The 21,134-nt window shown below is 42.4% G+C and overlaps 1 protein-coding gene and 1 long non-coding RNA gene across 4 annotated transcripts; both read left to right on the top strand.

Annotated features, from left to right (window-relative positions):
* Positions 1-10,069: 10,069 nt before the first annotated feature.
* On the top strand, positions 10,070-13,089 carry gsc (goosecoid; the record flags this gene model as incomplete). The annotated part of the gene is made up of 3 exons (XM_079287111.1): positions 10,070-10,385; positions 11,236-11,495; positions 12,541-13,089. 3 exons carry the CDS (start codon positions 10,070-10,072, stop codon positions 12,688-12,690), a joined length of 726 nt encoding a protein of 241 aa, XP_079143237.1. The 3' UTR covers positions 12,691-13,089.
* Positions 13,090-14,687: 1,598 nt separating this feature from the next.
* On the top strand, positions 14,688-17,149 carry LOC306790189. Of its 3 annotated transcripts, XR_013772686.1 has the most exons (6): positions 14,688-14,909; positions 15,961-16,016; positions 16,096-16,312; positions 16,456-16,610; positions 16,744-16,829; positions 17,020-17,149. It is a non-coding gene; the product is annotated as an uncharacterized lncRNA (long non-coding RNA). The 3 variants fall into 3 exon arrangements; XR_013772685.1 differs by lacking the exon at positions 15,961-16,016; XR_013772687.1 differs by having other exon boundaries at positions 15,961-16,312.
* Positions 17,150-21,134: the final 3,985 nt, after the last annotated feature.

Genomic DNA, 21,134 nt, shown 5'->3' with positions numbered 1-21,134 from the left:
TGTGTGCCCTGGCAGGAGGGAGAACACATCAGCAAACTGCTCCTGTAACTGTGCAATGTCTGTTCTCTGGGTTCCGGAGAGATGGGCTTCACAAAGGAGCGAGGTTGGATTGGAGGATTTTGGAACCTCAGGCCCCAGCTCCTCTCTCTCAGGTACCACGGACACCAGAGAAACAGACTCCGCACAGACTCCGCCTCCCTCCATGCTTAGGAGGTTGAGGTGGTAGATCTGTGTAGCTCCGCCCCTGTCAGAACGCACTACCTCATAGTCGACATCCCCCACCCGCCGTGTGACCACAAAGGGTCCTTGCCACTTGGTGAGGAGTTTAGAGCTGGAAGAAGGAAGCAATACAAGTACATTTTCTCCCAGTGTGAATTGTCTCAGCTTGGCCCCTCTGTTGTACAGGCGTTGTTGACATTCCTGGGCCTGGAGCAAATTATCACGTGACATTCGACCCAGTGTGTGGAGTTTTGCTCGCAGGTCCAGGACGTATTGGATTTCACTTTTCACGGTGCTCGGACCCTCCTCCCAGTTTTCTTTAATCAGGTCGAGCACCCCCCGTGGTGTCCTGCCAAACAGTAGTTCAAAGGGAGAAAATCCCATGGAGGCCTGTGGAACCTCCCGCACTGCAAACAACAGAGGATCAAGCCATTTATCCCAATTTCGTACATCGTCGTGAATAAATTTACAGATCATGGATTTCAAAGTCTTATTCAGACGCTCCACCAGACTGTCGGTCTGTGGGTGGTACACACTGGTCCGAATAGATTTAATGCCCAGTAATCCGTAAAGTTCTCTCAGTGTGCGTGACATGAACGAGGTGCCCTGGTCAGTCAGAATCTCTTTCGGGATTCCGACTCGGGAGATGACCTGAAACAGAGCCTGCGCAACACTCTTTGCAGAAATGTTGCGCAAAGTCACTGCCTCGGGATATCGTGTTGCGTAATCCACTAGGACTAACACAAAGCGATATCCGTGTGCACTCCGCTGAAATGGCCCGATGAGGTACATGGAGATTCGCTCAAATGGGACCTCCATTAACGGCAGAGGACGCAAAGGTGCCCTCGCAATGGCCGGCAGGTTTACCAATTGACACTCCGGGCAGGATGCACACCAACAGCGCGCATCCCCCCGAATGCCTGGCTGATAAAATCGGGTCATTATCCGGTCCAGTGTTTTCTCATATCCCATGTGGCCAGCCATCGGGTTATAGTGAGCCGCCTGGAAAACGATTTCCCGACGGCTTTTCGGCACCAAAAACTGAGTTTCACGACTCACTCTATACAGTCTGTCCCTAATCAATGAAAAGTGCGGATATGAATGTGCTGCGTCAGGGCGCACCAACTGACCATCAATTCGTATCACCTGGTCAAAGGCTGAGCGTAGCGTATCATCCCGAGACTGCTCAAGTGGAAAATCTTCCATGGAGTGTAGTTCGGGACCCAGCGGCGTCTCCACGGGAGGCTCTGCTGGTTCCCCCTCCCCTTCTGCAGCGTCGGACAGCCAGGTCCTCAGCCAGGGTGATGGCCAGGTGATGGCGGTCCCCAGTGTCGTAGGGCGGTGGTATCGGACCCATGTTCAGGCCGGCAGCCCCCCCACGAATTGCTCCAGGACCACCTTCTCTATCACCTCCTGCGCGTCTACTGGACCCCCTGGTTGCAGCCACCTGGTTGCGGCGTCCTTCAGCCGTTGCACATACTAGAAGGGCCGGTCCTCGGTCCCCAGCCTGGCCTCGCGGAACCGTCGCTGGTGGTCCTCCGGGGACAGGCCCAGTCGGTCCATAACGGCCTTACGCACGTCCGCGTAACTATGCCTGGCTGCCGGGGGCAGCCCCAGGGCCGCTGTCTGCGCCTCCCCTGTCAGAAGAGGCAAAAGCCGGACCGCCCGCTCCTCCACGGGCCAGCCTAACGCCTCCGCTGTTGCCTCAAACAAGTCCAAGAATGACTGCACGTCATCTGCTGCAGTCATTTTGTGCAGAACCACCCCGGCCAACGTAGAGGGGGCCGGTACCGGTGGAGCTGCAGCGGTCCATGCCGCGAGGTGTTCTAAGGCGTAGGCCTGCCTCTCTGCCTGGACCTGGAGCGCCCCCAGGAACTGCCTGTTCATCTCCACTTGTTCCCTCTGCGTGGCTGCGATCCACTCAGCATCAGCGCAACGATCGGCTGCTGGGTCGGCCTCTCGTCATCCTCCATGTGCTTAATCCAAGTTGGGCTCCAGTGTAACCGGTTATTGTTACCACCATGGATCCTGTCAGCACAAAGACGTCAGCACATACTCGAATAGCGTTTAGTAATGTTCTTTATTGTCATTAATGCAGTTCAGGATGCTCTCCTGCCGTGCCCCCTGAGCGCACCGCCGTACATGTGTCCGTCAGGATCGTCTCTCGTCCTGACCGTCGCCCTGTCAGCTCCAGTCTCCTGCTTACTCCTCTCTCACGCCTCCGTCCCTACTACTGCTTATATTGGGAGAGAGACAATCGAGGACCAGTTCCAGCTGTGGCTAATCAAACCTCTTCACAGCACCGCTCAGACAGAGTGATTTTGCTTAAATTGATTCAAGTTAAAATTGGCAATCTTCTAAACATTTCAACAGCAGGAGAAAAATACTATACATTCAAAAAGTAACATTCATACCTCAAAATAACTTGTGATGTTTAAAAACCTCTGCCATGGGGAAAGACTCCTGCTCCTTTTACACAGGCAGAGAAATAATCCTACTGAGCATGTGCAGACTGAGTGTCATCACTATGGCTTGTTTCTGATTGGATGAATTGAATGTGTTACAATTACCTTCTGTTAAAATGTGCCCCAGGTCTCCTCCAAATACTTGTGATAAAATGTAGCTTACTGAATTAAGTAAAAGGAAAAATACAGATGTTTTAGTAGTAGGCCTGCACAAATAAAACAAAACACTTTGTTGCAGTAAAGAGAGCAAATGTAATTTGTTACTTTCACCCCTGGAAAATGTATGTTGGATGGGGGATGTTGGTGATGGGGGATGGATGTAAGACTAAATGCCCTTTTCAAACACTGGCATGACAATCCTATGTGGACGTGTAGAAGACATTTTAAAGACAGGGCTGAGGTTTACATTCGAATGTTTTCAATCCATCCCGGCAGCGTCTGTGCCGGCTTGTTTTGATAGAATAATTCTAGGTTCCATTATGTCCCTGCCACAGCCTGTAGAGCTGATTTGAATTTCTTATAATTCCAAAGTGTGTTAAGTAGCACCTCCGTGAAAAGGAGGGGGGGGGGGGGGTTTCAGACCTTCTAATGTGTAAATGTGTTTCTGATTTCTGACATGACACACGGTCAGGCAGCAGTGTGCACGCTTGTGTGTGTGTTTCCTCGATCCTGCCACATCGCTGCCTGCCTGTAATCAGTAATCACCAGGATTGGCTGATGGATTCTGGTTATAATGAATGATTGATGACCCCTGAAAGAAAGCGGCAGGGGCATTTCTGTCCTCTGACAACATGACGTTAGCACTGAATTGAAACCATTTAAGTAGAAAATGACTGGACAGAGGCATGGCTCAATAGCAGGTACCACACTGCCACATTTGCACTGATACATTTGCCCCCCCCCCCCCCCCCCACTCTTTGAATAGTCCGTGTATATTCAATTGAAATCTCTTGGAGCTGTTCTTCGGAAAATCAACCCAAATGCTAGACAGACTTGAATGCTTCTAAAGTGCCTTTCAAGCGCAAGTTTAACCCTTGAGATCCATATGATGTGGCAGCATTCATGGAACACTTTGGTTCTATAGTGCGAAGCTTTTTACACCTACTTCCTGTTTTTGTAGCCAGTTATTTCTAATTGCACTGACAACATTTTACTCGCAACTGAGACAGATGATGAGAGAATTTAAAAGCGGAGGCCGCTGTTCGTTTGACGTTTCTTGCTTTTGTTTGTTTTTTTAACCATGACCACGGTCGACTGTAACCTTGACGACAAGCGTTCCCCTGACTTAATCAAAGTACTTATTTCAACTAATAAGATCTTTCACCAAACCTCTAGGTGTTGGGCCCCATCCTAACCAAACCTGAACACATCATAAAGTGAACGTATTATGATTGATTTGATATGATTGATTACAGTATAACAGTATGTTATGGACAGTGTGTTACAGTTTAACAGTATGTTATGGACAGTATGTTACAGTATAACAGTGTGTTACAGTATGGACAGTATGTTACAGTATGGCCAGTATGTTACACTATAACAGTATGTTACAGTATAACAGTGTAACAGTATGTTACAATATAACAGTATGTTACAGTATGGACAGTTTGTTACAGTATAACAGTATGTTTCAATATAACAGTATTTGACAGTATAACAGTATGGACAGTATGTTACAGTATAACAGTGTGTTACAGTATGGACAGTGTGTTACAGTATAACAGTATGGACAGTTTGTTACAGTATAACAGTATGTTACAGTATAACAGTGTGTTACAGTATGGACAGTATGTGTTGGGGGGGGATTCGACCCCTGAGTTGCTGATTTAAAGATGATTATTGACCACTACAGGGTTCCGGTCAGAGAACACGCAGACATCTGTTTGATCCATACGTTTCTGTATTCAGTCTTATAGTTTGTTGACAGATTCACAGATGATGCATGAGTTTGAATAATAGATGACCGATGAATGACCGAGTTTCTGAAATAAACACAGAAAACGAATTATAGAACTGAAATACTAACAATCGTAAACTCTTAAAGCAAACACGAATACATTCACAGAATACAGGCTTGCTAGCCAGGTTAGCCACTTAGCTCAACTTTGGGCTATTATCTCGACAGCTAGTTACATGACAAACACTGACAGTAAATACACTTAAAACATTAAGTACAACAACAAAACGGAACAGTTACGCCACATATCTTCAGCTATACTTCTATCACTTACATCGTCAACGACTCGATGTGATTCGACCGTTGGTCCTACGTAAGATTTACCGTTAGCGCAACCGGAAGCGGAAACAGTCCGCAACGTCCAAAGAACTTCAGAATAAGAGCACCGTAACTTTATCGTCTTTTGTCTGTGAAGAATTCACAACAGTTTGTTACAGTATAACAGTATGTTACAGTATGGACAGTTTGTTACAGTATAACAGTATGTTACAGTATAACAGTGTGTTACAGTATAACAGTATGTTACAGTATGGACAGTTTGTTACAGTATAACAGTATGTTACAGTATGGACAGTTTGTTACAGTATAACAGTGTGTTACAGTATAACAGTATGTTACAGTATGGACAGTTTGTTACAGTATAACAGTATTTTACAGTATAACAGTGTGTTACAGTATAACAGTATGTTACAGGATGGACAGTATGTTACAGTATGGACAGCCTGTTCTCACTCCCAACGTGTCGCGGCAGCTTGCTCAGGAAAAAGTGGATTTCGTTCTGAGAATCTCTGAGTCTCATTGAAGAGGCATGAAAGGCGCTTCTTAGAAAGAAGCGCTGCTCATCACTGCCACTTGTTTCCCAGTGAGCGAGGCCTCTCTGTGCGAGGGTTATTGCGTTTACAACTCACTTGAACTTGTGTGAAGTACACGACTGCTGGACAATAACTACATTTTGTGATTCACGCCCTTTGATGTGTGGAGGCAGACATTAAACGTGTGGTTGGGGCTACAGGCACTTTGTGGTTGGAGAACCAGACGTTCTTCATGGGGCAGCGGAGGAGGATTCGTCTCCTTGAACTGTAGCAAACGGCTCTGAGGAGCACATGGGTTTCATCGCAGATATTGAACGCAGCCACGGACCAATCCAGCAAAGAGGACCTGACACGAACAATAGCCTACATATGGATTTGTATGTTTTTTATTTGGAAGTATAAAACAAAACAAATATAACACATAAAATGAACAGTAAAATATAGCAAACTCTTAGTGTACACATTCTCCTCAACAATATAAATAAACAATGTAAAGAAATACCTAGGAGGCCTTTGGTTTGAGTATTGCTGTATTTATGAGGGCCAGTTTTAGTTTTAAACCATGAGGACATTTTAGGGGTTTGGCAATGCATTATGTCAAAGAGGGCTCTCACAAGTACAGAAAGACGAACTGCTGTATGTGTGTGGGTTTATGGGTGGGATTGAAAGAGGTATATTAATAGAGCTCTATGTGTCTCCTTTCAAATACACAGGAAGTAAATATACACACACACACACACACACACACACACACACAAAGGCCTGTCTGGCACCGCACCAGCCTGCATGTGTATCTGTGTGTCTATCACTCACATTCACACACGTTCACACACTTTACTAAACACGAGCAGGAGGCCCTCAAATACACACTTGCATTCTTCACATCCAGTCCAGTTATGTCTACTGTGACCTCCACTCCCATCACAAACATCCACTTCATTTATTGAGCTTCAGTTTCCAGCTTTTAACATCCCTCTGATTCTAAGAAACAGTCCAAGTTAATAGCAACAGTGACAGTAACAGTAAAAAGGAATAGTGATGTTAATAGTAATAGTGATAGTGACAAATTCAAATCATTATAAGAATAATAATATGAAAAGCTAACACATATGCAAACCACATTAGCTGACAGTGGAACACCATGGAGCACTGGCAGAAGAAGGTGTTGGAGGTGTTTTACCTGAGAGGGCCACAGGGTTCAGGAGAATCAGAGAATGTCAAAGTATTTCCTGGGTGGCAGCCTCCAGCTTGAGGTGACCTATGATGTGAAAGCCTGTCAGATGCACTTGAATCTTTCCCACCTCGACCATACGTCCTACGTCCTTTGTCCTTAACCGTCTCAGCATGCTTCCAATGAAGTTCTTGATGGACCATCATAATTAGCGGGTGCCGTGCTTGACCATTTTTGTCACATTTTCCAACACTAAAATGAATTCAATACTTTCTAATTATCTGTCTGTCTGAAGTTGTGACTATGTCAATTATTCAGATGTTCCTTTCTCCTGCAGTCAAATGTAAAAGGACATCAGAGTGAAAAGCATGTATTTATCCCCTTTTGGACGGATGCATTACCAAGTCTTCCTGTTTCACTTGCCGTGTTTAACCAGGTTTTACAGATCAGGGCTTTGATATATAAAGATGCATCCACTATTGTGGCTCTGCGAGTCTTCAGCCTCCATCAGCAGCCTGATTGACGCTTCTATTCACCTATAAGTGCTGCCTTCACTGCGCTTTTCCCCACAGCTTTTATTTTACAAATGGACGTTTTTGCTTTTTTAGCAATCCCTTTTGACTCGCTCCTTTCACTGCCACTTGGAGGTAGAAATATAGAAATAAATGTGGAAATAATAACAGCATATGGCCTCTCTCCCACTCTCCACTGGGCTGGAATCACAGTGTGACTGTATTACAGAAGAGGAACATGTTTCCATATCAAAAGGCAGCAACAAGCAGGGCTTCTGTCAGATTGTCATGCATGCAGGAGAGCAGAAAAACTCCTCCATGTGTCCTCTTACACGCAAAATAAAATCATTTTTACCCATCTGTAATTGATTTGAGCTGGAATGCAGAAAGAAAATTTCAAGTTTAAATCTAATAATCCTGTTTTGCTTTCCATATTACTAGAAAGGTGTGTGCAATAAGCTGAGCGCTGCAGCTGCTGAACATCGAACATCTCTCTGAGCTTCACACCCTAAAACCTGACCCTGAAAACCTACAATGGTGGATAAATATTTCAATTGCTACACTAACCATCTGATGACATGTTTGTCATGAATCAATACAATATTGCATTTTGGATTGGGAGCAACATTTCAGGAAGCACAAGTTTTAACGCAGCTTTTATTTCCAGAGGAATTTCTAAATTGTCATTTTCCATTTGCTGCCCTGTGACAGCGTCCTTCAGTGGGACAAACTCACACAACACTCACAGGTGATAATGGACAACAGCTGCTCCACTTTACGGTCTGCAGGGGCAACAGGAAGCTGCTGGAGTGGTTCAGGGCTGTGAGGGGACTGGATCCACCGATCAGCTTCTTTTTAAGAGGCACTTCTAGTTTCGCCACTCCGGAGCCAACGCACACGGTGAGCACACATTCATGATCCGAATAGAATGAAGACGTTTCTTAATGATCCGATGTGCTGGAACAGGGTGCGCGTGAGGAAATAGAAGAAAGTGACACGTATACAGCCATATAAATATCATTACTAAAGACATGGCGCAGTGCAGGAATTGTGATACCATCTCTGTTTTTCCGTTTGACGTTCCACCGAAAGAATGGATTTTAAAAAAGAGATATTGAATTATTACATAAAGAGACAAAGGATCATATGTATGACGTAATATAACTGTGCTAATGCTTATGCTTGTTTTCTATCATATAAAAGGCATCAGGCGGTGCAGACTCATTTATTGACTGATTTCATTTCTGAAGTCCCAAATTGATAACAATATGAGTCCATGTTAAAAACGTTTTCTCTCAGACAATATTCAGTATAATTTGGTTTCAGCAGTGTGTGTAGGCTGACGTTTATTATCATCCACATTTTTAACGTAAAATAATGAACATTATTCATATTTGCGTGCGGGAGGAAACAAGTCCGCGGAACTCATCTGCGGAGATGATTGAAATCAGCGTCTTTACCGCATTATGGAGGAGAATGAAGCACCAAGCTGACCTCGAATCATCTCCCATATCTCCCCGGCACATTTTCAAATCACAAACTTATCTGTCGGCCCGACATGAGTTGCGTTAAGACCACATTGAGCGTTAAATGCAATCAGCGAGTCCCATTAAGGGTCTGAACCGGGAATCCACGTTCCTCCACAGCATCACCCCCCAAACACACAGACACACACCAGCACTCAGCGCATATGTTGATTAGTGGTGTAAATATGCAATAAGTACTCTGTTTCCCAGGCTGAATGGAGGCGATAATGGGCCGTTATCTTATCCCGGTCGGGGGGCAAATGTTCGGCATTTTGTCGCCCCGCAGAGAGGGAGCCGCTGCCTGCGGAAGGAAAACGCGCTGATCTGCTCCCCGCGGAGAAGCGAGCGGGCGGATAATGAGATGAGTCCCAGATATAATGCACAGCGGCGTCTGTCTGACATGGAAATATGGTTATTATTCATTTACTCATGTAGGGAGAGGAAAAAAACAAATAAAAAGCATTGATTACAATGTACTGCGCCGGTACGCACGCGTGTATCTACAGGTTGAGAGGTTCTTTTATTAACTTAGGAATCGTGTGTGCCTTGGGAGTGTTTATACGAATCCTACATTAATAATAAATCATCGTTTCATAATAATGATGACAATAAGGCATGATTCCACACATAAATCACCTCATATAACGTCTCAACAAATGAATGCATCAGAATAAAATAAGCAAAACATGCATTGAGTTTTTGTGAAGGCTGAATTTGTCTTTTTGAAATTGGTAAATTGTTGTTAATATTACCTTGAAATAACTTGACACGTGCAAAGTTGCCTGCGTGCTGTGGTTTGCCGTATACTTGATATTCAGCAGAGCTGACCTCTTATTTATTTACTATTTCTTATCAACGATTTTAAAAACATTCTGTAACTTTTGGTCCAGTTTAATTTTCAATATTATGAACTGATAAATAAAGGTTTCTAAGGTGTCGTTTTTGGGGTTGACTGAATGAACCCCCTTACTGTAAACACTAATGTAAATGTGTTCCACAGATTGTGATGCCTTCGCTGACAAGGAAATAATCGGATTACTCTGTGACCCAGCAACGGAGTTTTTCCAAAAGTCCGCAAACAGTGCGGATTATCTTAATTGAATTAATTCTCAATACACAGATGTGCGGTCGTTCACGCCGCGAGTTGCGGCAGCTGACCCCAGAGCAGCCGCTCCGCCGTGACGTCAGCGGCGTATAAAGCAGCCCTGCTCTCAACAGGTCCATTTCAAACCTGAAGTACACATCCTCGAGACGAAGCTCGCGCAGGGAAGAAAAGAGTCACCATGACGCAGTTTTAGGAGAACTTTCCTCACGGAGTTCTTCCAGTCCGGACCTTTTCTTTCACGGAGCAACTTTCACTTCCCCCGAGTTTTTACCCGTTTCCGAGCCCCGCCGCGCACCGGTGTGATGCCCGCCGGGATGTTCAGCATAGACAGTATCCTGTCCGGCCGGCCGAGCTGCAAGGAGCCGCTGCTGCTGCACCGCAGCGGCCCGGTGGTGCTGTCCGCCGGCCTCACGGACTCTATCTACACCGACTACAACGGACTGTACTCGGCCACATGCGGTACTTCTCCCCCCGGCGTTCAGTCCGTGAACGGGACCAGGATAGGATATAACGGCTACTACTACGGACAGCTGCACGTCCAGGGCGCCGGAGGAGCGCCGCCGTGCTGCGGCTCAGTGCCCGGCCTCAGTCCGCAGCAGTGCCCGTGCATCCCGGCAGGTAGGACAACCAAAGTCTTCCTCTCTTCATCATTTGACCAACTTCAATTTTTGCGTGGAACTCCTAATTTAAGAGATCAAAACAGAATTCCACACAAATAATTATTTGAATATGTTTTAAATACATATTGCTCTTTTTTCTCTTATTCGTTCCAGTTTAAGGAGAACATGAATAGTTGAGCTTTAGTCATTGCACCGGGTCTCACACAAATGATCCGCAAATAGAAGACAATATTTATGTGTATAGTATTTTTAAAAGTGTGCTTTTTGAGGATGTCCTTAAATGAGTGTTTCTACGACATAGTTCTAAAACACACAAGATATAAATATTTCAGCTTTTATGCCCAAAACAATTGTAACGTTAGTTTATGCATGAACTCAAATCTGCACTTCCACACAACCGACACCAAATACTGGAAGATATTCTAATGTGATGTCAAATGCATGTAATGAAATGATGTCGTTCGTTTGATGGGCCCGGTGCTGTTGGTGTCCAGGATCGATGCCACTGAGCCGTTTCCAAACTGCTGCTTTACGCATGAATTTAACAAACTCGTGTATTCGAAAGAAAAGATTGTTTCAAACGGTCAGCCCACAGTTTGAGATAAACAGAGTTTGTGGTCTTTAATGCACGAGCAGCACTATTCACGTGCATAAAAAGAGACCAGGCTTAGTGTCACATTTCTGTTATTTTACGCACCAGCTGTAATCTGCGTACAACCGAGGCCAGAGTTTCCAATGAGCCGCAGTACTTGAGAGCACTGTTTCTGTAAATGTGCACGATGCGGGAATTTGATTGGTCCAGATATTGCAACTGTGTGATGTGTCTCTCCGTCCTACCCGCCGTGCAGGCTACGACAGCCCGGGCTCGGTGCTGATCTCTCCGGTCCCGCACCAGATGATGTCCTACATGAACATGGGCAGCCTGTCGCGGACCGAGCTGCAGCTCCTCAACCAGCTGCACTGCCGCAGGAAGCGGCGGCACCGCACCATCTTCACCGACGAGCAGCTGGAGGCCCTGGAAGGCCTCTTCCAGGAGACGAAGTACCCGGACGTCGGCACCCGGGAGCAGCTGGCCCGCAAGGTCCACCTCCGGGAGGAGAAGGTCGAGGTCAGAGGCTTCTTAGAATCGTTTACAGGCTGGAGGCTGCTTCAAAACAGGCAGAACAACATGCACCTGCTCTCAATTTAGAGTGTAGTTTCGTTGAATGTAAAATGAGCAGGGTTATTACAGTAACACAGACATCACTATTAATATTCATATTTTGAGCCTCGTTGTAGTCCGTAACCGATATATTTGATTTATTATACAGGATGTTCTGTGCCGTTGAACGGCCTATTGTGCATCTAAAAAGAAAAGGAAAAGGGAGGTGACGTATTTCAGCTTGCTTTAAAATAAGTACACGGTTATTTAGCTAATCATGACCGTGAGATATTACAGTGGTAGATGTGTTGTATTTTGATTTTTTTAGTGTATTTTTTCAATTATTTTTATTTGGTTCAACATGTTTTGGTGCGAATAAAAAAACAACAGACATTTACTGTAGAAAACCAGGATATACATTAACCAATTATTAACCATAATAATAATACAAATACATCTACTACTACTTCTGTTAATCGTTATTTCTCTTATTATTAGTATTAATCCAAGTTATAATAGGCTACTCAGCAGAATGTTACGGGTCCCTTATTTTAAGGCGAAAATAAAACAAATTAAATCACACAACGCCAGTCTTGTCGCACGTGACATCACGATATGAATACAATTTTTTACACTACAGTAGTCTGTAAATAGATGAATATATTCTTAATGAAGACATTAGCGCATGTAAATGCCGTTGACGCAAATGTGTAATTTGCCGCCTATAATTAAAAGTGGCTTGACAGTGAAACATTACAGAGAAACGTCCACATATCAACAAACTACATAATACAGGTATCAATATACAATAAAAGATGGAACACACGTGTTGGGCTTCTGTGGAATAAGGGAAAAGGCTGAAGGCTGTCGGGCGTTTGGTATTCATGCTGAAGGAGACGCAGGGATCTCTGAGTGAAATGCTGACAGAGGTTCGAAAGGTTCAAATAAAAGTAAGGAAAAGAAGAAAGTCCTTCAGGCTTAGATGTTCAAACTCTGCTTCTTTATCACGTAGGTTTGGTTCAAAAACAGACGCGCGAAGTGGAGGAGGCAGAAAAGATCTTCATCAGAGGAATCAGAGAGCTCTCAGAAATGGAACAAAACGACCAAAACGTCCGCGGAGAAAACCCACGAGGCTAAATGCGACGTGGACTCGGACAGCTGATAATACCGCGGACACGTGTGCGCGCGCGTGTGTGGACCGATAGCGGGAGGTGGCGTGGACTGGACGGCATGCTGGTGGTGGTGTGATGAAACGTGTTGCCATGTTGTGCAGTTGTACATAATCTACATTTGTATTATTGACTCGGTGTCCGCTATTTATATTTAATTTAAGTTGTTGTAACGTCACGCACGCCGAAGGGAGGACTGACTGACGTGCATGAATATATCGTAATGTTATGTGTCACATTGTTGTGGATATTAAATGTTGTAACTCTGGTACCCCCCCTCACCGTTGTAACAGTATTCATTGCGCTCAGCCGGCCGCGGGGAGAACACGTGAGACTAGAAACACGGAGGCCGAGGCTGAGCGCAGCATCACCTCACAGCTGTTATGAACAAATATGCCGAAGTTTGTATTTTCTTTTTTTTTCATTTTGCAAAAATAAGCAAATTCTACGTAAAAGGACAACGAATATTCATTAAAATATAAATGAAACATCAGCAACAGGTTTGGTTTGGTTTCTTGGAGGAGAGGCGTTGATGTCTGCGCTGAGGACGGATTCACTCAGTCTGACCTGTTGAACAAGACAGACACATCACACGTCATGCAAAGTGAATTAAAATGAGATCAGATTGACGTCACCGAAAAGAAATCCATGCTCACAAAGATATCTCTGGTGCTGCGACTGAATGCCACGTGCGATATACAGTATTAGCAGAGTACCAAGGCCATGTTTCCATTTTTCATTTTATAAATAGAAAATATATAACAAAATATTTTGCGTATTTTACTTAGACTATATGAACTTTTTTCTCTTCGTTATTTTTGTCACAAATATGCAATGTAGATTGCTGGCAAATGTGTTGATGCCGTCCAATGACAAGTCTCTATTTGATCATCAACACCAGCCCGAGCTCCGAGGAGATCGCTGCAAAACAAACAGCCCACAAAGTGCTCAAAAATGATATTCATGAGTTATTATTCCTGTAGTCGGAATTATGGAATGCATTTAGTTAACTCTTGAATTTAGGACTCAAAACAGCTGTTTTTGAACTATTTTGGAGGTTTTCTGAAGCAGTTCTTGTTGCGGAGCAGTAGATCTAATCAATACACTCAGCGGCCACTTTATTAGGTACACAGAGTCCAATACAAATGTTCTGTCATTGATCGACTAGCATTAGAGCTCTAGACCCTCTCATGTTGGTAAATGAGGAGGAAACAAAAATAGAAACAGTGGAGAATTTCAGTATGAAACACATAAGTACAATTAAATAACCCCCCTAGTAATGAGTAGAAGTGTCACAATAATAATATGTTAGTCACAATATGTTTACAATATTCTTGCTTATAGAAGATATTATGTGTTACAGTATATTAACTAATTGAATGTATTAAATCATTAAAGTATAGTCACTAAAGGTATTAAAACACTGTAAGAATAGTTTGAGGGTCAGACAGGGATTCTGAATGGGACATGCAGCAAATGGAGGATGTGGTCAGTGGGGACAAGCTGACCAGAGGTGGAGTCAAGACAGATGTTTTGCAAGGAGAGAAGATGTTTCGCTAAAGGATCGATCCAGGGAGGGGGCAGAAGTCAAATGGAGCCAATCACTAATCGCCACGGAGGGTCATTCAGATGTTTTATGACTGTTTCGGACATTTCCAACTGTCGGGGCACATAAGAGACTGTTCTGAAGAGAATTCCTCAGACCACATCCGCTCTCGTGTTTCAGTACCTGAATTCAGACCTGTGAGTGAGATGCGTGCGTGTGGTCTCTGTTCTCGAGAACATTACTATTGATAGTTGGTTCAGTTTGTAAGTGAACTTTGTGTCGTACATTAAATATTGTTTAATTTTGAAACCGGATCCAGTTCCGTTTTTCTGATGCGCGTGTGCAGTAGGAAGCTTGAAGCCGAAATCTCCCTGCACTCAAAAAAACGATTCAAGCCCTTCTTAAAGGTGACACATTTAAATCGTGTTTGATTAATTTAAATATATCAAGTTAAAAAATGAACACATTTATATTTAATGGGTCTAACATAAAATGCATGAATACTTTCATTTATTAGATTTATTTAGGTTGGATGGTGTGTATCAACTCAAAATAAATGTGTTTGGTTGGGGGACTACCCCTTGCGCCTGTACCAGATCACGTGCTCTCAGTGTCTTTCCCCCCTTTCCGACTGCAGCAAGATTCAAACCGACCGTCCATTCTTTGGTAAGTAACTTTATATATTTTGTTGTAGTAGTTTAGACTGTACCTCGCTGTCAATGAAGGCTTCCATTCTGTAATAATGACCACAATGTGTGGAACAGACGTGATAACTTAGCCACACGACTGTTCCGTTTTTAATAAGATCGAAGGCAACACAGGCTAGCTAGCAAGCTAGGTAGCCAACGTGGTTAGCATTATAGAGCAGACCAGAGATCAGGGTACTGTCATTGGACGCAGCGCCGAAGGCTTCCTTATGAACTGTATGCACTAAAAAACAGTAGGAGAGCAGTTAAACGAGCAGACTACGGTCTCCCCCTCTCCAGCGCCATAATGTCGGCAGGCAGACCAGGCCGCAGAAGGCCACTCTCTCTAGTAGTGGGCGTTCAGTTGTAGTGGGTTTAGCCACGTTTTCGTCACTGAAAAATGTTTAATATGAATAAATCATGAGCTCATAAAACCGCTGAATTCCTCTCACTCGCGCGGGCACCTGATGCATGAACACACGGAAGTCAGCGGCGTTTTAGCGCAGCAGCCATAGAAATAGAACGAGCGTAGAACGGACATTCCCATTCAAACCGATGTAACGGGATCAGAGCAGCGGCAGTTTGTACGTGTACCGTCGTCATTGTGAAGAACTGATCGATGTAGCGGGCTAACTTTTCTGTTATACTACGGTCAATGCGCAGTGTTGAGCACTATTTTCTTTTGAACGAGTAAAACGACCAAGACAAACATCGATGTCCGTTCTACTCATTGTATTTCTATGACCTTACACTGTGTGAACGCAGGCAGGAGTGCGAATGAGTTTTCAAGGCAAACAGTTTGATATTTTATTAAAATGACTGTCTTAATCTTATTTAACACGCTTGCATGATTTGATTGCTGTTGTATGTAGCTTTAGTGTTGCTGTAAAAGGTGAATTGCTAGTCTATTCTAAATGGTAACATTATATCTGTGAGTGCTCTAAAGCACTTTTGACTTGACTTTGTTTTATGTGAACTTTGGATTATTACAGCCTTTCCCTCCACAAATACATTCATCTCATCTTTTGCAGTTTGATCAGCATTACCAAGCTTCTTGAGGCAACCTCCTAATGATAGCACGTAATAGGTTATATGCTCGATGCAAGCTGATCTCTCATTGTTATTTGTTCAGTTTGATATGTACTAATTATCTTTATTCTCTTTAGGACTCTGCATGTGGCAGTGTAAAGAATGCAGTTTGGAACTAGCTAGCAGGTATTTCTTGTTGCATGGGCATTGTAGGGGCAGTTATCGCTATACATGTCCATACATTGCCCATGTACATTTAATACATGGAGTAAGCTTCTAAATCACACATGCTGAACTGCACATTCAACCAGAGATTGTGGAGCAGAGGCCCCTTCCCTGTTCCAGCAAAGTTAAGTAAGTAAATGTGTGTTTCTATGTGTTTACCATTTTGATGATTAATGGCTTCACAATCGCAATTTGAATCTAATAATCCCACATAATGTGATAGTAATTATAATAAACAAGTAACAAACAGCTGTATTTTGTTTGTTATTCAGGTCAATGCAGAGTTCCTGCTGATCACCACCAAGCCATTTCAATCAAAGTTCATGTCACAGCTGGACCTCTTCTCAGACTCCCTGATACAGGGCTTAAAGAGCAAAGGAGGTGTGAAGGAGAAAAGGTCAAGGATGTCCTGACCATCAATGATTTGGTTAGTACATATGTATACAATATTAGTTTCACTGTATTGGGGTGGTTATTGTAATATTTTCTTGTCCATATCTGCTTTTTTTAAAACATTTGATGAATAGTAAATGGCCTGCTTTTATTCTGCTTTTATCCAGAACCTTTAGTGTGATGACATCAACACCAAAAGGGAGTGCATCTGAGAAGCCTACCTCAATGAAGATCCAGACTCTTTATCAATCTGGTAAGTTTATCGCAATATGTTTCCCATGTAGCGTCAAAGTGTTACCCACATATATATATATATATATATATATATATATATATATATATATATATATATATATATATATATATATATATATATATACACACATGTTTGTGGATTAATCACAAGTTTAAACACAAGTTTTCTGTGTTTGTGTTGTTGTCAGGCTTCCGCCGCTGAGGATGCAGTGAGGGACATCGCATTCACTGTCATAAGGATTTACATGATCCAAAGAGATTGGGAGCCAGAGGACGTGGGACTTGATCAACTGCATTAAAGTCCTGAACAACGTAGACTGTGTCATCATGGCGTTCATCATGATTTGGGCTAATTTGTGCCCTTAATCTAAGCTTTCCAGACAACTTCAAGTACATCTTTGAGCTTCTCCAGAAGGTCATAATGAATTTGGATGGGCACAAGCTGAATTCTAAGATACAGGAGCTGAAAATCAAGATGTTTGCACAAGAGGTGAACACCAAGTGACAAAGCCAAAGAACCTTGTCAGATCTTTTGGATGTTTTCTACTTTCATCTTCCGCCCAGTCAACGACAATCCATGACCTCATGGATGTTTTTCTGGTTCTGACATTTTGAAAAAATTGACTAAGCTGCACAGAGGCAAGCCAGAGACTGTAAATTACGGAACTTTTACATGTCACTGCAAGCTTGGTTAAGTGTTTACCCGCAGAAAGTTTTGCCCAATTCACCTCCACATCCCAACTCGAGTGTGATTACGCTTGAACGTCAACTTGCACGTCCATTTTCCTCGTTGTCTGATTGAATGACTCTCTACTCGAGTTGAAATGGACCCTAACACGGTTCAATACGCTGTAACTTCCATTGACTATGAGTATCCTTGTTATTTATAATCTATAAGTTTTAGTTTGTGGATGTTTTGTGATTTTACTGTTGTAGCCCAAAAGTGGTCCAAGTTGCCTGTTTCTGCACATGATAATACATCATCGGCTATTCTTCAGTGTAAAGGAGTCCTTTTGTACTACCATCTCTACTGGTAGGAAAGAAAACAGCTGTATTGCTCTTGACAAACCAAAGTAGTGGGAATTTAGCACTTGCAATAGTGGTTGTACATATCGATTGCAGGAAGTTTTGTGCTTTTTGGAAATGATAGTTTCTGGTGAGTGACTACACTGCAGTGCAATGATATTCCCTGTTTGGAGAGCAGTGCATAGCCTCCACCCTCATGGCGTCTTTGTTTGTGGCGCCAAGGGATTTGGGATAGCTTGGTATTTATTTGTCACCAGTTGTGGAGCTGTTACAAGACTACTGTTTTAATATTTAAAAACGATGAAAGATGCACTGTATAGATCATTTTGGAATTTTTTTGCTATCCTTTTCTGATCAGTGTTTTTGTAAAAAAAAACAAATTATATTTAAAAAATGAAATGCAGGCTCTAGAATCATGGATGATCAGATTTGTACCATATTTAATGTATTTAAGCATTTTCAATAAAAAACACTTGAACTAGGTTTTGTCTCATGTGTCTTAATTGGGGGTCAAATAAAAAAAAGTTTTTTACCTGATTAATTCATTTCCAATGAATTGTACTATATTGAGTTGGACTAACACAAATCAATTTCATTTCATGAATGGTATTTTTTTATTTAGGTTGTATTTGATAAAATTGAGTCGGACTAACTCAATTTAATTATATTGCATGGATGCTTTTAGTTTAAGTTAGGTTTAACTATATTTCCTCGGTGGAAAACCTGCCCACAATTTAATTGAGTTCATCCAATGAATTATTTTTTTGAGTGTGCAGCCTGCCGAAGCCTCGCATCCTTCTGTTTTAAACCCTAACACACATGACTTATAATAACTGTAAAACCTGTCATGTCATTGAATTTACATATTTCCAACAATGTTAACGAAATTATATGATGCCCATGTCTATAATGCGCTATTAACACAATTATAATATGTTATAATCTGTTTATATCACAATTTGATTATAATTATAGGCATTTATGAACATTCATAATGGTTTATTACAATAGTCATAACACATTACAAAGCGTTTTATAATGACATACGGTCAAATATCATAATACTTCATATTTTCTGGTCACTCGTTGACCTTTTTTTGCTGGGATCATATTTTATTTTATTATAATTCACTAGTTGTAATAAAGTGAACATAATAAACTGTAAAGTAGAATTCATGGCCGAGCTCTTGTATTGTATTGCAATAGATGGTACAGGTGTACCTAATAAAGTGGACACTGAGTGTACCTCACTGGCACAAAGAGTAGACACAACAACAATAGTTCAACCATGGTAAGAGCTGAATGTGTGCAGCCTGGGCTGTTCCAGATGTTCTGTAGAACCACTGGATGTTAGCTGCCAGGCTCTTAAAGGGAGCTGCTGCTTTCTAATTGAAAAAAGAGAGAAGTTCACATGACAGTATGAAGAGGAGCTCAAACGCTCTTTAGTTATCAAAATAAGGCTCACTTCGCCATCACTTCTGATAAGAGCCACAGCTACTGCAATCCTTAACTTGAGGGTAGTTACATTCTACAATTTAGAATAATGAAGGTTTATTGAAAGTTGGGTATTTTATACGCCGATTTCAATATCTTTAGATCCAAAATAGCAAGAAAAAAACCCATCCCTAAAAGTATTTTTTTCAGCTGTCAGTGTGGAGAATGCACTGAAAGAGCATTCAGACCATCACATTGAGAAACAGAAAATACAGGTAACGAGATGAATGAAATAAGAAAAATCCTATTCATGAGAAAATATATTTTCTTCTTCTGGTCAGAATTGTGTGCTGGGCGGACTCTTGTGTTTGGGGGACTTGGACTCATTCAAATTCTCTCTAGAGCCCTGCAGTGATTATTTCCATCAGACTCATCAATTGGTCTATAACATGTCCAAAGTCATGAGACGAATACGTCACAAACTGCTTATTCAGTCTGAAAAACTACAATTAAAAGCAGCAGATCATCACGGTGGAAAAGCTCTGATCTGACCAACGGATTCATTGGACTTGAAGGTTTTTTGCTCTAGTCACCATTTAACAAAGTCAATTGGTCTTCAGTTGGTCTTTTGTTACACTGTAATAATCCAGCAGCATCAGCCGAGTCTTTAAGGCCGCTGTGTAACATAAAGCACTTTACAGCCTCTCACCGGAACATGGCAATAATATATGTGACGTACTGGCTTCGATCCTGTGTTATTGCGTTTGATAAAAACAGAAAAGTTTTGCTCAGAGATATTAAATCAGCATGAACTGAAATAAGCCATATATTCAGAATGTTATTCATTCCTGCTTTCTGTTCCTCAGAAGTTCCCCAAACAACCTCCGGCAGCTTTAGAAAGCATGAGCTTTACAATGAAGCTCGCAGTGAAGCTCCTGCATGGTGGTCGTTACGATGGACCCCAGTGCACCGTGATGAAGCCCACACACACACACACACACACACACACACACACACACACACACACACACACACACACACACACACACACACACACACACACACACCCTGGTATCGTCACATGATCAAATAGACTTGAGATTGGACAGTATCAACATACAATTTACCATCAATCATCATTACATATCTGTCGATGAAAAAAAACAAAAAAAATAAATGGTTCGTTTTATTGAATAGATTTAGTTTATTTAGTTTAGTTTTAGTTCATGTAGAATCATCATTTTGTTCTCACTACTGACTATTTTATCAAAAAAAAGAAAACCACAATGCCGATGGTTTTGCCTTTTCCAGGGAATATGAATCCAACAGCAGCTGATTTCCTGTGATGTGACTTCCTGTTTGACATTGAGTGTACCAACATGTATCACAATGCTTCTCACGTGCCCGGTGTTTTCCAATCAACACTCTGCTGGCGTGTCCGCTCTCTTCACGGGGCCCCTCACCCCATGGGCCCCTGTAAGGTCTCTGTGCTCCTGGAAGCTGCTATATAGCTGAACAGATATTCAGATTATACGGTTTATTTTCACAAGCCAAAATAAATGAATACGTTTCAATATTTCCTCTCGTGTGCTATTTTTGTCAGCAATTTGAGGATCATGTGAAATTACAATAAACTTGAAGTATTTGTTTCGCCACACTTCAAATCAAACCAAAGTCTTTATTTTCTACACTAGTTGGTGTCAAATCAAACAGCAGGCGACAGTATAAGCTATAAAATAACATGACGGTTAAAAACTATTTCTATTCTAATTCTCAAGGAGTTTCAGCTCACAGCAGAGGTCCAAATAACATTCATTATTACTGGCATGGGACACATAGTAAA

The sequence above is a fragment of the Melanostigma gelatinosum genome (genome assembly GCF_949748355.1).
Source record: "Melanostigma gelatinosum genome assembly, chromosome: 16".
Classification (NCBI taxonomy): domain Eukaryota; kingdom Metazoa; phylum Chordata; class Actinopteri; order Perciformes; family Zoarcidae; genus Melanostigma; species Melanostigma gelatinosum.
Note: the sequence above shows the minus strand (reverse complement) of the source record. Positions and strands in the feature narration are given on the sequence as shown.